This window comes from Triturus cristatus, chromosome 9, assembly GCF_964204655.1.
Source record: "Triturus cristatus chromosome 9, aTriCri1.1, whole genome shotgun sequence".
Classification (NCBI taxonomy): domain Eukaryota; kingdom Metazoa; phylum Chordata; class Amphibia; order Caudata; family Salamandridae; genus Triturus; species Triturus cristatus.
The window spans coordinates 328,877,878-328,898,062 of NC_140592.1; the positions used below are offsets into that span (position 1 = coordinate 328,877,878).

General features: G+C 43.4%; 1 protein-coding gene across 2 annotated transcripts in view; it reads right to left on the minus strand.

Moving 5' to 3' along the window:
- Positions 1-17,527, minus strand: part of RBM5 (RNA binding motif protein 5) — a 327,789-nt gene extending 310,262 nt beyond the window's left edge. The window contains exons 1-2 of one of the 2 annotated variants that reach the window (XM_085625066.1): positions 17,395-17,527; positions 9,576-9,648 (exon numbers count right to left, since the gene is read on the minus strand). In XM_085625066.1, coding sequence (XP_085481192.1) covers positions 9,576-9,592 — 17 coding nt within the window. In that variant the 5' untranslated portion in view covers positions 9,593-9,648; positions 17,395-17,527. Of the gene's footprint in view, positions 1-9,575; positions 9,649-17,349 lie in introns of both variants that reach the window. The other variant, XM_085625065.1, reaches the window with a different exon arrangement.
- Between the last annotated feature and the right edge of the window lie 2,658 nt (positions 17,528-20,185).

Sequence of the window (20,185 nt, forward strand, 5' to 3'; positions counted from 1 at the left end):
AGTAGTGTACTCGTGTGACTGCAGGTTGAGGTATAGTGTGAGCAGGACAAGTGCATTTTGAGTGCAGAGTGATCACTGTGAGTGCAAGGTGAGCGGGTGAATGGTGCAAGTGCATGGTGATCAGTGTGAGTGCATTGTGATCACTGTGAGTGCAAGTCGAGCGTGACAATAAAGGGCGAGAATGAGGAATGAGTTGTCTGAATGCAGGGTGCATTCCCAGACCCATGAAGTAACTCAGCATGTTATTGACGTGGCGTAGACTTTAAGATCTAAGTTAAACTATTGCGGCATTAATCGGGGATCGAGGGTGAAGGAAATAAATAATGTGCTGATCCTGCAACAAACTTCCAGTCCTATGGTTAGGGTTACCAGCAGATTATTTTGATGGCCCAGTCGGTACAAAAAAAAAGCAGTCACCTAAAGCGGTATTTTCAGCACTTATCTGTGCATACTTCCCAGGGCCGGCTTTAGTGCTGGTGGTGCCCTGTGCGACAATGTTGGTTGGTGCCCCCCCAATGACCACCCCCACCACGGATTCTCTCACTAGCACCCTTTAACAGTGACCAAGTCTCCATAACCCCACACTCTCAGATGCATTGAATTAGTTATATAGTGCCACTCATACCAGTGTAGGGTGTCCGAGCACTTTGCATCACACACACATTACACAGAGACAATCATAAGTGTGTAAATCAGTGTATAGGAAATGTTACATAAGCCAAAGGACTAAAAGTATAGGAGTCACATGTCATCCATACTGGTAGGCAGTATAGTTCAAGAGTGCTTGGTGTGGAGAAGCACAAACTCAGTCGAAAAAGAAACAGCATAGTTGGGAGTTTCCTTTAATAATAAGAATTGATTTCTAGCCAAATTAACCCTTTTTGCAACATTAATCAATGGTCTAATAAGGTATTCTTTGTAGTGTGCATGCTGTTCTAGGATGAAAGTTAATAGCTCACTATTCTATATCAGGACTTTAAGTTATAAATTGCAAGTAACAAAAGGATGTCTCTTTTGAAAGCAGTAACCTGCTGATCTCTTCACATCATACGCACTCTGTAATCTACTTGGTACACGTTCTTTGCAGCAGGCATATTAACCCTCTGCACTAACTTCACCCAAGTCAAAACCTCAACTATACAAAACACTGATCTCTCTCCAGGAAGATAATTAATCACACGAGTTATCTTGACATTTATGTGAGGCCTGGTAATTGCCGGGGAAAGAAACGCTGCAGCAGGTGCTTCAAAAGCACAATAAACTTTCACACACGGCGCCCCCAGGAAGCCAACTTTGTATTCCTTTCCATGAAATGCATTCTCACATTACGGCAGTGAATGTAAAATCCAAATGTAAGGAATAGGCACAGTGGGGACCCAGGGGGTACTGGAACCAGCAAAAAAACCTAAGCCTCTGTAACCAGTTTACAAAGGCATGTTAAAATGCAAATGGTCTTTAAAGACCTGTGAAAAAACACGGGGGTGCCGGAGATAGGAATCCAGACACTGCCCAGCTGAGCCCCCAGCAGCTCAAGTTTCACTGCAGAAGCCGGGCTGAGACACAGGACGGGGGAAGTGTGGGGGGGGGGGGCTGAAGCCCTTGGGCCGGGCAGAAGTGTGACTGGGAAGGCGCGACCCCCTTTGCACCACTCCACGGCCCCCCTGGGGGTCGCGCCCCACAGTTTGAAGACCCCTGCTGTAGGGGTACAGGCCTCATGCATCTGTACCCGCACCACTGGTATAGTGCACCCAGCTAGAGGGGTGGCTGATTTATGCCAAGGCAGTGGGTTGTGGGCTTAAGCTCTCTGGTTCTGGGTGTAACACCCTTCCGTTTTGCATTGGTATAGGTCTTGTCTCTTTGGTATTTTGTGCCTAGAGATATTTCTATTATCTCCGAGAACCAATAATCTGGCTGATTTTGCATTTGAGGATCACCTTGTGAAGTAGTGGGATCAGAGGAAAAGCATAAGCAAATATCCTCGACTAGTCAATCCATGGGGCATTCCCTAGGGAGTGATTGCACGGTTGCCTGGATGCGAAGTTTTGGCATTTTGCATTGAGGGGTGTTGCAAATACGTCTATTTGTGGAGTACTCCATTTCCTGAAATTGATTCAGTTCCCACTCGTGGGATGTTGACGTTTGTCTGCTCAAGTCTATCGCTTTGATATTGTTCTTCCCTGGTAAGTGTATTGCTACTATGTTTATGTTCTTTGGGACTGCCTATTTCCAAAGTTGTTGGGCTAGAGTTGAGAGAACTACAGACTGAGACCCTCATTTTCTTTTTTATATAAAACATGGCTGTTGTATTGTCTGTGTGAATCAACACCTTGTTGTAGATTTGTTCCTGAAATTCTTTCAAGGTTAAGAACACGGTCTTAAATTCCAAAAAGTTGGCGTGTTTTACTGCATCCTGTTGTGTCCACAATCCTTGTACCTTGAGGTTGTTCAGGTGCGCTCCCCACCCTCTTTGGAAAAGCATCTGTTCTGGTCGATTGTGTGAAAGGTCTGCCCTGCAATATGTTTTTTTCCGTTCCACCATGCCATCTCATGAACTTTCAGCGTGACTACCACTAGATCCTCCCAGCTCCCTGTTGACTGTGACCATTGTTGTTAGAGCCATTCATGATGTGGTCTCATGTGTAGATGGATGTTGGGAATTAAACAAATGCATGATGCCATTATTCCTAGTAGTTTCCTTACTGTCAGATGTTGCCCCTTCTGGTAAAGGGGCGTCTCCTTCACTAGGGCTAATGTTCTCTTGCTGATTGGGAACGCCTTCCCTAACAATGATAAATTCTGCGCCTAGGAACACCTTTACTTGTTTTGGGGATTATTTTTTCCAATGAATTGAGAAACTCAGCTGAATTAGTGTCTGTATCACCTGTTGTATATGCTGTTAGAGACTGTATGAGCCTGCTCTTACCAACCAGTTGTCTAGATATGGGTAAACACGAATTCCCTGTCTTCTTATGTGAGCGGCTACTGCTGCTAGGCACTTTGTGAACACTCTTGGTGCCGATTCGAGTCCGAATGCCAGCACCTTGAACTGAGTGTGTTTTGTTGACCACAAGTCTTAAAATGTTGTGTCTTTCGTTCATAGGGATGTGCAAGTAAGCGTCTTATGTCTATGGCTGCCATACAATCTCCTTGTTGCAATTGAGGTATCACCCCCTGCAGCATAGTCATTTTGAACCTTTGTGTCTTTATGAACCAGTTTAGGAAACGTAAATCTAATATAGGGCGGTGTTCCATCTACCTTTGGGATTAGTAAGTACGTGGAGTAAACGCCGTTGTTTCTGTCCTTGTCAGGCACATTTCTATTACGTTTTGTTAGAAGTTCCTACCCATCTTGCAGTAATTGAGATAATTCCCTTTGTGGATGTATCTTTTTTTTGTTGGGAGGTTGTTTGCTTAGCTCTTTACAGTAACCATACTGCATTGTTTAACACTCATATGTCCAAAGTTATTTCCTTCCACTCCTGGAGGAAAATTTTTAGTCTGCCTCCCACTGGTATTGTATGATGACTAAACTGTTCGCTTACAGAATGTTGTGTTTGTGAAGGTGGAAATGCTCTGTGCACACTTGGTGAGGATTTAAGTGTGCCCCTTTTGAAATGCAGTCACTTGGTTGTGGTCTGTGGACCACCTCTTTGTGGTTGACCTCTTCCCCGGCGGCACCTACGAAAGGACTGTCTTCCCTGCTGGTACTCTCAGTTCTGTTGCTGGCACGGTTGACCATGGCTTGATCCCTGGTATGCTTGGTGTGAGGTAGTAGGTTGGTGATTACCTCTACCTGTTGGTCTTCTAGACAGGGTGCCCCTACGCATACCTCTGAATTGTAGAGTACCTATAGACCTGGCTGTCTCATCTTTTTTCAACTGATTTACATCAACAACGCTCCCAAACAATTGTTCTTCATTGAATAGCGAGTTAATTATGTTGCTTTGGACTTCTGGTTTGAAACTGGAGATTCTCAGCCAAGCATGCCTTCTTTCTGTGATGCCAATCATCATTTGTCTGCTCGATGTTTCTGCTGCATTAAGAGCTGACTTTAAGCATGTATTCGCAATGTTTTTACCCCCTTCCACTAAGTGAGCAGCTCTCTTTTGGAACTGTTCTGGTAGGTGTTTCAGTAGTTCTCCCTACCTCTTCCCAATGCGGATATGCATGCTGGTTTAGTAATGGTGTTTGGCACAATTGCTCTTTGCCTAGCAGTGGAAGTGAGAGTCCGCTGTTACTAATCCTTTGATGTAAATTGGATCTTTAGAAGAATGTTTGTATTTCTTCTCTGCCCTTGGTGTGACTGTTTTGCATGTTGGGGGCTCCTTAAACGTTTCCTTCCCTTGATCCAATACACTTGGCAGCATTGAAAGGAATTGCTTTCTTAACTGTGTTGGCATTAAAGTTTCCAACAGAAAACATGAATGTGGTTTCTCTTCTTCCAAAATGCACTCGATAAGTTTCAGCTGCATTTTTAATTACCCGATTGTACATCCCAATGTCATCTGGTGGTGAGGGCCTCAAGGGATATGTATCAATCGCCTCTTCTGGTGATTCGGCGTCAAGATTTTGCCATTGGAGGTCTTGAGACTCAGTTTGCCGAATCCACGTGTGTTAATCAACGTCCCTCTCTTCCTTGAAGAAACCTCCTTCCTCGTGCGGTTTTGGTGTCATTGGGGGCTGCAACTCGACGGCTTTCTCTACTTCTGTTGAATTTTTCCCCGCGGTATTTTGAATTGCGTTAATCTTTAGTCAAATTATTTGTTGCGCTGTAGTATGCTCGCCATTTCGGCTTCGAGGCGCTTCCCTTTTTCTCTACCTCGGATGCGTGCGTTTCAACGCAGAGTTTTAGCCTTTCTTTTCGCGCTTGCTGACGCGGTCGCCGAAGCCTGTTTCGACCTCTCCTTTGTCGACGTCAAAGCGTCTTTATCGTGTCCGTCTTTCAATGTTTTACATTTTGGGGGTCTCCGTCGTTCTGGAGTCCTTGTCCAAGGATCCGACAGAGTGCCCATCTGTGGATGCTTCTGCAGTCAGAGTGCTTTGATGCAGAGACTCCCTTTGAGGCTCTAGAGTCCGTTTTTCGCGACTCGTCTACTTTTTGCGAGGTCTATGTATCCCTTACCTCCTTAAAAGTCTTCTTCGAGAACTACCTCCTGGACGTCCGTGTCCTCATCAGAATCAGGCCCTTCTGTGACGTTGTCCTTTTTCGCTGGAGAGGCCCAGGTCTCAGAGCGATGGTGTAGGGCCCTGGCCATGCATGTTGTAGTTGGCCCTTCTCTCACCCTCAAAGTCTTCAGGGTGCAGACCGAGCAAGCGTTGCAGTCTTGACTTTGATGATCCAGAGGCAGGTTAAGGTTGCAAACTGGATACTTATCTTTCTACATGTACATGTGATGAATTTTTTTTGCAGAACTTGAATGGTGTCTTGACCATTACCTTGTGCAGGGAGCCCCCTGCAAGAGCACTCTCTGGTTGTTCGTCAACATTTTTAGAGTTTTTCCCTCTCGGCGTACTCACACTGCTTGAATCGACGACCTGAACGTCAAATGTATGCATCGTTGACCTGTAGAACTATCTCCTTCAACTTTCGTGGATTCTTCTCTCCAAATCTTAGAGGAGCTCCTTCTGTGACGATCCAGACCCAACGGCGGAAAAAAGCATCTGAAGATGGCTACCAAAGGTGGGAGCTTTGGAGAAAGCTAGTCAACATCACAGAAGGACACCGAATGGTGTCGACGCCCACAAACCACAAAAAAAACTAAGACCCAACCACTAGATGGCGCAACAGTGCACGTGAATCCAGAAAAGATTCCCACTGCAAAAGCATGGTTATGGACCTCTTGTCTGCTGCTGTCCATCTTGTTGTACGTTGCGCCTCAAGACTTTGATCCTTAACTTTCCTGAAAAAAGGACTCAAGACTCCGAATCCTCCTCTTCATACAAGATCTGTTCCTCTTCCTCCCGAGGCTCAGGCATTTTTGGGGGCTCTATTTTCCCTAGGTCTTGCTCCTCTTGTGTGTATTCAGTCAATGGTTTTGACAGCATACGGAAATATCGGAGAGGTGCATTGAAATCCTTTTTCTGAAGAACTGCAGCTACTTCAGCCTTTAGTCTTTTCCCTCTTAATAGTGTGTTCTTCGCAGTAGAGTGTGGCCGTTGCTCTCTTTTTCAGCACAGAAGTCTCAGCTGCTGGTGTTTCGGAGATCTGTCCACCTTCAGTGTCCTTGGTGCTGAACTCACAGGACAATCCGAGGTCTCAGTGATACAGACTCGTTCTGTCCCTGCATGGACTAGTGTGACTGCCTCTGCTTCTCCACTGCTTGGAGTGTTTTGGGTATGAACTCTGACCAAGCTTTACAGGCCTCAGTGCTGTGATGTTGTGGTGAGCAAAGATTGCACACCTGGTGAGTTTCCTTCTGGACAACTTGTGGTGACCCACTTACGCAGAAGCAGAAAGGTGTGTTCACCACGCTAATCGGGGCAGGGGGTGCCCTGCCTGTGCATTCTCCTGCCTTCTTTCACCCGTTACCCTCAAACTCCACTTATCTGTTGAAAAAAATGCCATTTCTCGCCCTGAGCAAGACCTCTTTCCAATAGTTGTATTGATGCTTTTTCCGTGTGGAACTGTAGCCTTACTTTTAGTGTATTCTTTCGATGTATGGAGATCTTTCATCAATTTTTCAAGACCCAACGGCAGAAGATTAGAATCTAAAGATGGCGACTACAAATAGGTAGGGCTGAAAAATCCTAATCCCCCAGGTTCCAGGAAACTTACTTTAGAGGCTTATGGTTGAGATGAAAGAAATTACTACGATTTTGAAAAAGCAGGCGATGCTGCCTGTAAACTGCAATGTTATCTTATGGACTACAGTTGGTACGAATTGGAACCTAGCCCTGTTCAACTAGGTCAGCCATGGGGAACAAAATGGTCAAGGTATCTATCAAAGGTGAAATCAGAAGATCTGAAGTAGACACTTTTATTCAATCATCCAAATAAGGATAAATGTGAGATCTAACTTTTTTTTAAAGTCACAATGACCGGCATTGGAACCTCTGCCCTTAGGGTGCAGTATATCGACCAAAGGCAGGCAATACTCCGATCCAAATTCAATAATCGGTTATCCCTTGGAACATCCCTATGAAAATGAACCCAGCCCAAACATGAGCCACAAGCTCCAAAGGGCACTCAGATGGAATTTGCTAATGCTCGCAGATGGGAAAGGCAGTGATGGTCTTCATCTGCATAAACAACTTTTCTGAAGGTACAAAAAAGGTGTAGATGCCACCAGATGTTGTTGACTAACACCCACAACGATAAGCAAAGCTTTTAATTTTTCTCTTGCCCATAAGTTTTCCCCCCCCAAGATACCAGTCCTAAAGCATGAGCTGAAGCACCACTTGATTTAATTTTTTTGTAATGAAGAATTACCCTTTTCCAGATAAGTGCAAAAGTGATTAACTGCAGGATAGTGCGATCGCGTAGGCTTCAAGAGCTTTTACAGACAAATCTAAACCAAATATCAGCCAGTACAAATTATTTAGTACCCAATAAGGACAAATTTACATCCATTTATAGGTCCGAATGAGGGAAACTAAAGAGCATCTGAATCCATCCTAAACAAACTGAAGTGTCTTATACAATTCCTCCTGTTTGAACCAACTAGAACAGATAAAGAGGCTGAAGCTGTCAATGAAGCAGTACCCACCAACTTTCCCTTGGAAATACCCTGTATTAACTGCATGTAAATGATGTTCAAAACTTTTTCCCAAATGAATATGGGCTGGCTTTGCACAAAGTCCGGTTTGTTGGGGAACCAGAACATATGACTTAATGTCATCAGGCAGCTAGTGTTAAGGCCACATCTGTCAGCGGAAGAAAGCTATTAGATTTTCACTGATTTAAAACCTTATAGGACTTAGAGATATGGCCTGATAGTTTGGCATTCTATAAGGATATGCATTGTTTTCAAGTTGAGTCATGGCGCTAGGGACGCCATGAGACTTGTTTCACTGTCAAGTTTCTTGATACTGAGAATTCCGGCTACCCTGGATGAAGTAGCCTCTTGCTGATAGTTATGGCTCCTTCAGATGACCTGGTGCAACTTGACACCATGGCCTCCACCTAACCCGGGCAAATACTAACCCGGGTAAATAAACTTCTGCTGAGGTTATGAACTTGCAGGCCACTAGGACAAACTCTCTTACATTGAGGGGCTGCAAAGCTGTATGCAGTTTTCGTACTTAGTTTTTCAAACTAAAATTAAGAGGACGTTCTAATGTGTGTAAAATATGTACAGATACAAAAAGAGTCTTCTAGTGGAGAAAGGAAACGCCACGATTCAGTACGCATTTTTAATAGTTAAGAGGTTTCGCTCTGCTTTGATAAGGCATTCCAACCTTGTGTGTAATAAGAACTACTTATGTTCAATAAAACTCATTGTGCACTACTACAGGATTACATTAGTGGCGACCATATGTTAGATTCCTAGCAGTGACTACACCTCAGCGTATCAGACAGGGCTGCCAGAAGTAATGAAGAAAAAAAAAGGGGGGGGGGGGAGGGGCGGACTTAGTCAATTTGCAATTACAGATAGTTAAAGGACATGGCTGAGTAAATGTATATTGTGTTATCTTGTAGTACAAATAGATCTGTGGATTCAGGTGTCTTGAATTGTGAAAAATAATTTTCATAAGTGTGTGAACCGAGATGTGTAGAAACAGCCAACACATGCTTCGCCCCTTCCTGACAAGCAGGCCTAGGGCTCTCTCAAGGTGTAAGGTCTGCAACTCAAAAATGAAAATCATATTAGTTTCACTAAAGTTGAAAAAAGGTCTTAGAGGTACTATGCAGTCTGGAGTTGCCATGCAGCAGAGCGGTCCTGAAGGTAGTACGTCAATTTTGAATGCCTCCAACAAGGTAACATAAAATATCCAAGTTGCAAGGCCCCAGCATGAAAGTAAGAACATTCGTAATAAGTCTCCCCACAGGATTGCTCACTCAAAAACAGCTTTAAATATACTTCGAAATTCAGCCATTTTGCTCCAAACATCAATATATGAATTCTGAAAATATACGTTTTTGGCTTGAACACAGTGTTTGCACACATACATTGTTCAACCAATTAAAAGCTAATTCAGTAGGCACACCGGAGAGCTACTTATAGGTAGCTGGAGAGCTACTTATAGGAGAAGTCCAATTGCACAGGCTTTATTTTTTTTTATATTAAAGAGCTTATCCACTGAAAACTACTACTAAACTGATATTACCCTCCGCTTAGACTGAAATTCACAGGGTCATGTGCCTTACACATCTGAAAACATTGCAAATGTTGCTGCTTAAGTATCACAGTAGGATCATGTATAACAAATGTCTTTCTTTGCTGTTAATACTGACAATACTTTTGTTCTACTCTAACCCCTACAGACACCCACTGCATTACATACCATTATGGTTTTGAATAACGTTGCTCTAAACGTTATACTTCAACTGCCAATAAATGTCCACAGGATTATCTTAAATACATAGCCAGTTACAAACTAATAATTCAAATTATTTAACGCAGAGTCACACATACCGTTTGTCTGAGCCCATGTTTCTTTGGCACTTGCCTTACAATTGGTGGGTCTACCACATCAATCACAATTACCCTGCGGGGAAAAAATACATCAAAGTCAAACATAGTATAGGAAAAGTTAAAAGCTTGAAGAATACAAAGCAAACTAAAAACAAGCATTGGCAAAGCCAATAGGTCTCGCCTTTGGGACCTTATAAGTGTTTAGCCATAGCTATCTGCTTTGCTACTGTGTTTTAAGCAATGTTGTAGAGCAGTGGGGTTTGTGTGCAGCATGTTGCAAAGTAATTAAAAAAAACTGTTATACACATTTTTGTGACCTTCTCTATAATTAAGGTGAGTATGTATATTTGAACGACCTTATTACAAAAATATTTAATATAAAAAATGTTCAGTGTATGGTTGAACAGTGCACACTCGTCCGCAGCGTAAGGAGAGCGTAAGCTCTCAGTAGTGGGAGAGGGAAGACACACACACCCTAACAAGCTACCGAAACGAAATTCACAAACTTGCATATTCTGCACAGAGGAAACACTGCGTGCACAATGCGGTTCTCACAATGCAGTGCACATAAGGCAGATGATGCACAGTAAACTTTATATACTACTGCAGCACAGCCTGGCCATGTATTTTACTCTGCACACGACATACACCGATGTCAGTACTCCAGCTGAACTTAATGAAAATCAGGTTGTCCCGAAGCTCCTCTTCAAAGTACATAGAGTTTATTGTTCCAGAACTCAATTTAAGCAATTTGTGAAATAAGATTGGAATGCAATAACGCAGGTAGCATTCTTCATATTATCTAGGCCTATATGGCAACACTCCGAGGTAAGGCCTGCCTTATCTGGATGGCCATGTACCAGGAGGCGGTGTGGGGATTATTGCTACAGAGCTCTCATTCACTTGCCTTCCAACGTAACAATGATAATTATTGACTCTGTACAATGAAAAAGGGTCCAGTATTTCAGGGCTCAAAACAGAGGCTTGGGGCTGCATACATCCCAGCAGATAGTTACATTGCTAGGGAACTGCGTATCCCATGATCAACTGGGCGTATATGCGCATATAAAACTAATTTAAGAAGCTCAACATGTGAGATGTGAAGATCTGATTTCACTTTTTGTGACGTCATGGGTTGTGATGCCAAATGCAGTGATGTCACTTGCATTCTGCCTAACTTGGTTGGTACCCCACTTCTGTTTTTGTAAGGCATGTGTCCTGGATCAAGTAAACAAAACGTGTAAATGGACCGGTGGAACCACAACTCCAACAATTCAGAAATCGAGCACTTAATCCATTATATGATCTCGCAAGCGTGCAATACACAGAAGGCACCGGGTCAGCCTAACGCGCTTGGATGTCTTGCATACTCGAACTATCAACCTCACACATGAAAGGCAAGAACTTTGCTGCTGAGCTAGCTTCAAACTATTCAAAACTACACGCTCTCTTCTGAATAACCGGTAAGAGATAACCGTTGCTTTTCCGCTAGGGGTCGCTATTGTAATGGTAATGAAACCCTGCAATCCCTACTGTTTTTGCCATGCTGACGTTTTCTTAACAGGGCGTTGCTTATGTCTACTCCTATGAAACACTATTTGAGAGCAGTCCTCAGAGTGACCCAGCATATTTAAATACTAAAAGAATCCTGTCGCCATTCCGCTTTGCAGATTAAAAGCGGAGTACACTGCGAGCAAGCAGTGCTTCGTTGATATAACTCCTTCGGTCAGAATCTCAAGCTCGATTCATAGAGTAATTCGAAGTAACAACCTGACCAGCTTTATGTATAGCAAATAAAAAAAAGCCTCACTTCGCGCATTTACCATTATTAAAACTGTTCACTGTACAGTACCTACAGAGAAAAAAGCACATTCCCGGAGCTGAAGGAGAAAGCACGCCGCTGCCTGAGCCCTGCATTGCTTGAACTCAGGAGCTGAAATGGCTTTTCCGCACAGGACATGTTATAAACTTGAATACAAGGAGTCGCCATCTTGGAATTTAAAGATATTCATGTAATAACAAGGTACTTACTGAAAATATACTAATACAATAATTTAAAAGACTTTCCAAACTGGTAAACTTGTTAGATTAAGTTGTGCCTCTTAATGAGCGTAAAATAGGATACTTTTATAATGATTTTTTTAAATAACAAACTTAGTCCTTGGAGACTGAATTTTTTTGCTGCATTTTATTCATAAGAAGGTGAGGCTAATTGAGGGGTGTGAGAAATGCCGCAAATACAATCTAAAATGAACGCAGTAAGGGAACCATTGAGCCTGTGAAAGCAATGCAAAGTACCCAAGTGGAAAGAATAAGGCATGACTAAGTAAACTAAGTGAAATAAATTGACGGGAAAAAGAATGTGTCCATGCCGGTCTGCACGGAGCAACTGCAAAGGCATGGACCATATCGTGAACTCAAGGCACAATGTAACAAGCACTGAAATACAAGCGCGGCCCGCGGTCGTGAAAGTTAATTGTGAGAGAGCGGGGGAGCAGGAGGGGAACCCTCGAGTGGTGCGCGCGTGGTGAGGAGAGTAGTCTGCTCTTCTTGGAAGCACATACTCGTGCTTGTGGTGCGCCCCCGCAAGCACGAGTATGTGCTTCCAAAAAGAGAAGGACGGTGGCTAAAGGTCCTCCTATGCAGCGCATGCGTGCTGCGTAGGCGAGACCTAAAAAGGAATAGGATACAGGAACACATTTTTAAAAAGTTGGCATGGAAAAATGGGCAACACTTTCTGTACATGGCCAGATGATGTGCAAAGAGCAGGCTGAATATGAACTACACAAAAAAAAAAAAACTGAAAAAAAGACTGCAATTGTTTGGTTTGCTAAGAACACAATACCTCTCACCACATATGTTGTTGAGTTTGTGGGTGGATAATGAGATGTATGAGAGCAAGGAGTACAGAGCGCAAGTGTTATGACTTACTTAGTGTTTAAATCCATTAATGAATTTAGAGATACTCATTTATAGGCCAGGCCTGTTGGTATTGCCATATTAGGCTAGGCAGCACAACTGTCGCCATTCCTTACAAGAACAGAAAGCTTCAAGCAGCACTACTGAAATGAGAGCTTACGCTCTCCACACATGATCTTGAGTGCAAAATATGATTAGGCAAGGGCTGTGCACTTCTGCTGACAAAGATTGTATTGTACTTTTGGCTTGTATTAAAAGCTTATGTTCAAAACAGCAAGCCTGGGATCGCTATAATGGCAAACCAATGAGCAAACCATAGGTCTGATATACTTATTGTAAAAAAATAAAATAAAAAAAAGGTTAATGCCAATAGCTATTTACGGGTGCATTACATCCTGTTAAAGCATGCAATGAGGTATTTTATTTCACGGAAAATTAAAGCATATCGCAAGAGGCAAGTGTTTTTGATATTGGCTACTCTGCTCATTCTAACGACTGGGGGTAGTGAATTTACACCGATAGATTTGTTAGGCCACCTAGGGACAAGAGGGTATGTAGCTAGTTTTGCCAACTATACTTAGAGAGTGTGTGTAAGAAAAAAATTAAAAAAAATATAAATATATATATATATATATATATATATATATATATATATATATATATATATATATATTCACTGAAAAACCATAGGTTTCACACGTTATAGTTAGCGGAAATTTTACTGATAAAAAAACCAATGAAATTCCCCCGTTATAGTTAGTGCAGGCAACTATAACTCACGCGACTGCAATCCTCTGCTGATGCTAATACTGTATTTAGACACTTATTTGCCCATGTCTTCTTCCATTAAATTTTAGCTATACATATATTACAAATATTTTTTTTTCATAAAGACACGTATGTCATCAGCAGAGGATTGCGGTCGCGTGAGTTATAGTTGCCTGCACTAACTATAACGGGGGAATTTCATTGGTTTTTTTATCAGTAAAATTTCCGCTAACTATAACGTGTGAAACCTATGGTTTTTTCAGTGAATTTGCAAGGTTTTTTAAATGCTAATTCCTAACTATAACGTGTGTGAAACCTATGGTTTTTTCTGTGAATTTGTACGGTTTTTTAAATGCTAAGTTACTTTACGCCATTCGTGGCGTGCGCGCCCACTTAACGCAGTTCGTTCTGTGCGCACCGCGCGCCCACTTTACGCAGTTAGTGCCGTGCACGCACAGTGGGCACGCGGTGCGCTACGCGCACCCACGTTACGCTAGATGGGCCATGGAGGACATATGCTGCGCTTCGTTGTGAAAGGTAATATTTTAATTTTTCATATCTGTAATATGCCATGCACAAATGGTGCCCTTCGGGCACCATTTGCACATGGGGTGGGGAGAGTATGGATACATTTTTTTTTTTTAAATAATTTTTACCGTACGCGTACGGTAAACGTAATCTGCGAAATTATCGAAAAAATTAAAATTCCGTTTTTGCCCTTGGGGGATCTTTGGGGACTCCCTCAACCTTGCTAGGTGCTTAGGAGCTGTCTAAACAGCCCCTTTACATGTTTTTGTCCTTTGTTTTTTAATCCACACTCTGAGTGCGAGAGAGAAAATGGCGGCCGCCGCTTCCTGGTTTCGCCCGATTCGAATGTTTACTAAGATCTAACAGCCAATCAGAATCGCGCACGTCACCGTACGGTAAGCGCACCGTAAGCTGGCTCAGATATATATATGGATTTAAAGGCTATTTTCTCAGAATCTACTGAACAGATTTACACCAAACCTACAAAAGGCACTTCCTTGACCTGTAGACTACCTCTCTGCCACATTTCAAGGAACTCTGTTCAGCCGTTCGGGCTGTAGCTGTGTCTAAAGGTCCTATGGAAAAATGCATGGGAAAAACGCGTTTTGGGACCCCCCTTTTATCTCAGCCCCCGCTTGACGAATCCCCCCCGAGACTTTCAGGGTAGGAGCGTAGCGCCCCACCTATTTTGAAATATTCGCGAGGATTCGTCGACCGGCGCCAAAGTTATTCAAAATAGAATGTTGCGGATTTCCTATGGAAACAGGGTCCTAACTATAACTACCTACTGGCGACCGCCAGTAGGTAATATATATATATATATATATATTTTTTTTTTTTAAAGAGTACACTGGATGGTTGCCTTGTGGAAACTTGTAAGCTCAGTTCAACAGGACTGAGTTGGTTAGGGTGAGAATCCAATTGTAAAGTCTACTTAGGACTTATTTATTGTGAAAATCATACATTAAAGTCAGTATGCCTTTAAGGGTGAATAGTAAGTACACCTTGTTAAAGCCGATATATAGAAAGGCATTTTGCTACCGGAAATTCACATATTGCTATAGTAGACAATAGTTTTAGTTACCCGCTCTGGCAAGCCCTGGGGCAAATAATCTGCAAGATACAGTAAGCTCTAAGGCAGTCAAGCAAAATGGGCACCCACTACTTTGATTTCACAGTAAAAAAAAAAACTGCTACCATTTAGGTGCAGTGAGCCTATTTTTCCCATCTATAAATTTGGGTGCAGTGAGTCCATCAGACATCCCCTGGGCCCCAGTGCCACTGAACGCAGAGCTAGGGGTGAGAATGAGTCACTCAAGAGAACTCCCTTATATTCAAGGCTCACAACAAAAGCCATCCACTTCAGGTTTGAAGTAAGCAAGATAAGACTATAGAAAATCAGATTTACCAATTCACTGCCAAACTTAATGACCATTGACCAAGAAATTAAGAGACATACCAGAATCGAAGTGTTAGCATGGGACCATCTTTTGTGCTGTGTACCCTGAGATTTTTACCTTCCCTATTTTTGTTGGCGGTACAACTCTGTGCACTTAACTACTGCTAGTCAGTAGTAATGGGTATGTGCTCCCCCTTTTAACAATATGAAATTGGTAGACACCCAATTGCCACATCTGACTAACTGCCCATAAGACGGGGTGCATGGTATTTAAAAGTAGGACATGTAGAAATGTAATGTCGACCATGTTGTCCATAAAGTGTTATAACTCCCTAAAGCTAGATCAGGTGTTGTAAGGCCGGCTCTTCTATAGAACAGTGGGTTACATTATCACATTTTAATAATGGTAATGTTGGTTTGGAAGCCATTAGAATTATTTCAAAAACAGTGCTTGTCGACGCCGTTTCTACTAAAAAAAAAAAAATCTCAGGTTGCTTCTGCTGCAATTGTATAGTTTTGTTTAGGAAACATTACTCAATTTTTCTAATTTGGATTTCAACTTTAAAATTGTATTGATATTGCATACAAGCTTTACACTCTGCCTCCAAGTTAAGTCTGCTTTGTGTTGTGCTACCAGGGGGTGGAGCTCAAGTTTACTAAGTGGTCCATCTTGACAAGGATAGTGTTTATTACCCGAGGTGGTTACTTAATGCACTCAACTGACCCAATTTCTTACATGTAGGAAAAGAGAAACCAGATTAACAAAGCCCTTTAGTGACGGGGATTTAATAGAAAATAGTGTGCGATTCCCATTGCACCCCGAACCTCATTTCGCTGCTCTGTGCATCAGAGCTAACCAACTATTGCAACTCTTCCGAGGATCTACCCAAAAGAAATTACGCCTAATGGAAAGCAGCACTGTATGCTGCAGCAAGATGGGTGTCTAAAACCAAAATAGATGTCCAGATCTCACTGGTTCTTATTCTACAGCACTCACAAGGTCTCACAAACCTTAACCTCACAATATTTGCCAGCCAAACTATTTTTTTTTTAAAAGCACACAAAAAAACCTCTAGAGTAACGCCGTCACATTGTGCACCAAACACCACTTTTTTTTTGGGGGGGGGGGGGGGGGGGGGGATCCCCGTCCTTTAAGAAGGAATCGTACTAAGGATCTTTGCCTCCGGGATTACACTCCATTGCCTCACTGCCTACGTTCAATTCCAACTGAAAACCTCTCTTTGAAAAACCAACTATTTTCTCTTCTCTATGCTCAATGACATCATCCCACCTACCCCATTTTGCACTGTTCCCACATTTGTTACTGTCAAGCACACTTTTTGCTAGAATAGCTCTCGGTCCTGAGCCACTCTTCCTACTCCACGCAGAAACCTCGTTTAGCCTGTCAGATAATTCTAAGCAAGAGGTGTGGACTTAAGCTTCGCACTAGTTCACCTATGGTCACTTTAAAGGCCAGCGGGAGTATAGTATTCTTATGGCATATGGTACTTCCATTCCAGAGTCCTCTAACATCTTCTGGAAAACGCAGCGATATGTACGTACGCATAAAACCTGGGTAATAACGTTCTGCACGTATAACCTTGGATACACAAGGACCAGGAAACAGCCGGACTCGCGGAGCAAGGGTACGTTCCAAGTTCTGTCGGGTATAACATTATCAGAATAGAAAGAGGAAGAGTCCGTCCAAATCGCACTGTCTGCTGGAGCAAAATTGGAGAACACAACTCACTTCCCTGCATCCCGGTCACCATCCCTTTACAAACAGCAATAGACAAAAGAATCCAGAATAAAACTATACATAGTAATATTATTGTGAAACAGGACACCGAAAAGCACACACGCACCACTCTCACCAACGCTGGAGCAAGCTTTGCGAAAACAACCCTCTCCCCTGCATCCAGGTGCTCAGCCCTTTACAAAACATAATCGACAAAATAATCCAGAAAAACAAATATACGTACTACATCCGATTATTGTGAAAAATAAGACGCCAAGAACCTCCCCACCTCCCTTCGACCGGCCCCAATCGTACGCACTTGTCTTGCCCCTCCCCGAGGCCCTCATATCCAATTGCTGCAAATAAACTAAGTCAATGCAGGCACCCTACGTCGACGCAATAAGAGATATTTAAAAGATTACCCGAGCTTCTTTTGCCGCAGGTGGACTCAAACTCACTCAACCAACCTTTCCAAAAAATGGCGGAGACCACAGTGTCAACGTCTCCTCCCCACAATGCAGCGCGCACAACAGCAGCGACAGCTGGAATCTTCTACAGCAATCACAAGGAACCAACGTACAACGTCATGATGTCATAAACACCGCGGCCATCTCATAAGGTGACGCAGAGACGTTAGGAGGACGTGTTTTTTTTTTTTTCCTTTTTTTAGGTCTCGCCTGAGCCAGCGCTTTAGCGCTGCTCTCGCGAGAGCTTTTGTAAATAGGGGATCTGGAAGTACAAACGAGTGCTTTCAGGTCTCCAAATACAGTGCATGTGCGCCTGGCGCGCGCACCATTTGGCAGCCTGCACACCATTTGCTTTCACTTTCACGGCCGCTTTGATGTTTGATCGCGATCACTTTCACGGCCGAACAGCCGCTTGTTCTAATGTAAACCCGTTTCGTTCTTTACGTACTTCTCGCTCCCCGTCTTTATTTTATTGAACAGTTCAACGGTCGATGATACCACTGTGAAAGTGAAATTCGAGAAATAATGTTTGCCTCACCAATTGCATGTCACAATCAGTACGCAGGAGACAAATCTCATAATAGCCATGAAGTCTCTTCATTGTGATTGTTGTACCTTACAGCGAACTCACTTCATTCATGTTTTTTTGTCAAATACCTTTTCTGTTCAAAACAAATACTCATGAAAAGCATGTAAGGCACATTCCATGGAGGCAGAACCACGCGGTGTGATGTGTTGTTTATGTCCATGGTTTAAGGAGATGCGTTCTGGGTTCTGATTTGAGCCACTTGAGGTTTCGCCTCTCTTGAGTCATGGCCCATCAAACCATGTCAAGAAATAGTATATTGCACCCTGTACATCATCTCAACATACACACAATAAAGGGACACACAATTTCGCAACACCATATTTAACACTGTAGTATGTGCCTTAACAAGCCATGCTCAAAGCATTGCAGAAGTACCTGGCACCGCTTGGTGCATCATCAAATAAGGATAAGAGAGCATCTTAAAGTCGATAACCATTAAACCGATGTTTTTTTCATCAGTGAGCATGCAAGCTTTCACGTCCTCTGTGATTGGCTAAGCTCCTCTTCTGTTGTATTGCTGGAGGAAGATTACTCTCAACGAAAAGACCCTATAAGCAATATTGCACTACTACCCCAGCACAAAAGCAGAGGCAATACTGATAGGGTTTTGTCCTTAAGGTCACAAGCTGCAGAGGGAGGCAGGTTAATGAAGAAAGGCTCTTACCCGGGACCAGGAAATGTAGTCCCTGCCAACAGGTATGACTTCACCAGGCTTCACACAAACTTGTATACAACAAATTATTTTGTATAATGCACATTCTTTTTAGCAAGCATACAAGCGACATCAAACTGAGGTGGCCTTTTTTCCCCCATTTTAACTTTCATTTTATTAAACTATTTTAAAGTGTTAAGACCTAGCGGTTGATGCTCACATTTTAAATGAATAGATTTTTAAGCATTTCTCTTCTTAAAAGTCAGAAAAACACAACCACAACAGATCGTAAGAACATTGGAAACAGTCAAATAGATGCACATTTCCGGAACACGGTAAATAATGCCGATTTTGCTTTTAAACGTTATTACTAAAAATGAAAGCGTAATTTCGCAAATAAAACAGAGGTGTACGCTACACAGACCCCATGTTCATTGCGCCTACACAACTCAAGACTGAAAAATGCACTAACACGTTAGTGAAAAATACTTGAGCGCAGCTTACAACTCAGGGGCGCCATCCAGGAGTACCTCTTCAGCAACCCTGAGCACGGAGGGCGATACCGTGGGCACTGCCCTCTGCCCACTCCTATGGCTGAGCACTTCACGCTCCTTTCCCCTAGCCTTTCTAAAGGCATTACATGGAGGTGGACGGGAGACAATCCCCTAATTCATAGCTAATTTATGCATTCCACATTGATCTGGGCCTGCCATAAAGATTCCTGACGTTCCACAGGGCGGTGTGAGACAGGCCTGGCCTGCTTTGAAGTTGAATCACTAAACTAGGAGAAAAGCGCACCCAACCCCGGACACTAAAAATAACTGATAACAGGCAAAGGCCGCTTTAATTGTTTTTAAATGGCACAATAAACACAAGTATTTACATTGCAGTTCACTCCCACGCTTGACTTCCAACAGGGGCTGCTCCCTGGTAGCAGATTGGGCATGCGCTACTATTTATCGATTGTAACCTTTGCTTGGGTTTACAGTGCCAACTTCCGGCCGTGTCCCCCACTCCTGCGTGCTCTGGGCTCAGTTGACCTATCCCCACAATCAGGGCCAGGGCTCTTTATTTAGATCCGGCTCCCGGTGTCATGCTCAGGGTGACATCATCTTCCATGCAAGCTCATTCCACCGGCGTGGGCCCAGGGCCTCCCAGGAACCATGCCCCTGCCCTATAGTGATGTCGTGTGAGGGTACTGCACCCTCCGTGTCCCAAGGGCAGTGCGCAGTCCTCCGATGCTGCCTCCGAGCGCCCCTGCAATCATCCGGTGCCAGGATGAACACCCGCCGGTAAAGCGGCCGTCACGCAGCTCTCCGGCCGGGAGGTAATTTAATACTGCAGCCGCCTCAGGTGTCAGCGAGCACGGCCGTCATCAGCCCCGCCGCATCTGCAACCGCAGCTAACTACGCGGGACTCCAGGAACCTTCAAAACCGGAGCGAGTGCCCTCCTGATGTCCTTCGACACCCGACTGGGGGTAGAAGACTGAAAAGTGCCCCGGCCGCAGGTTTCAAAAGGAGAAATGATCGGCTGGTGCGGAGCTCCTCGC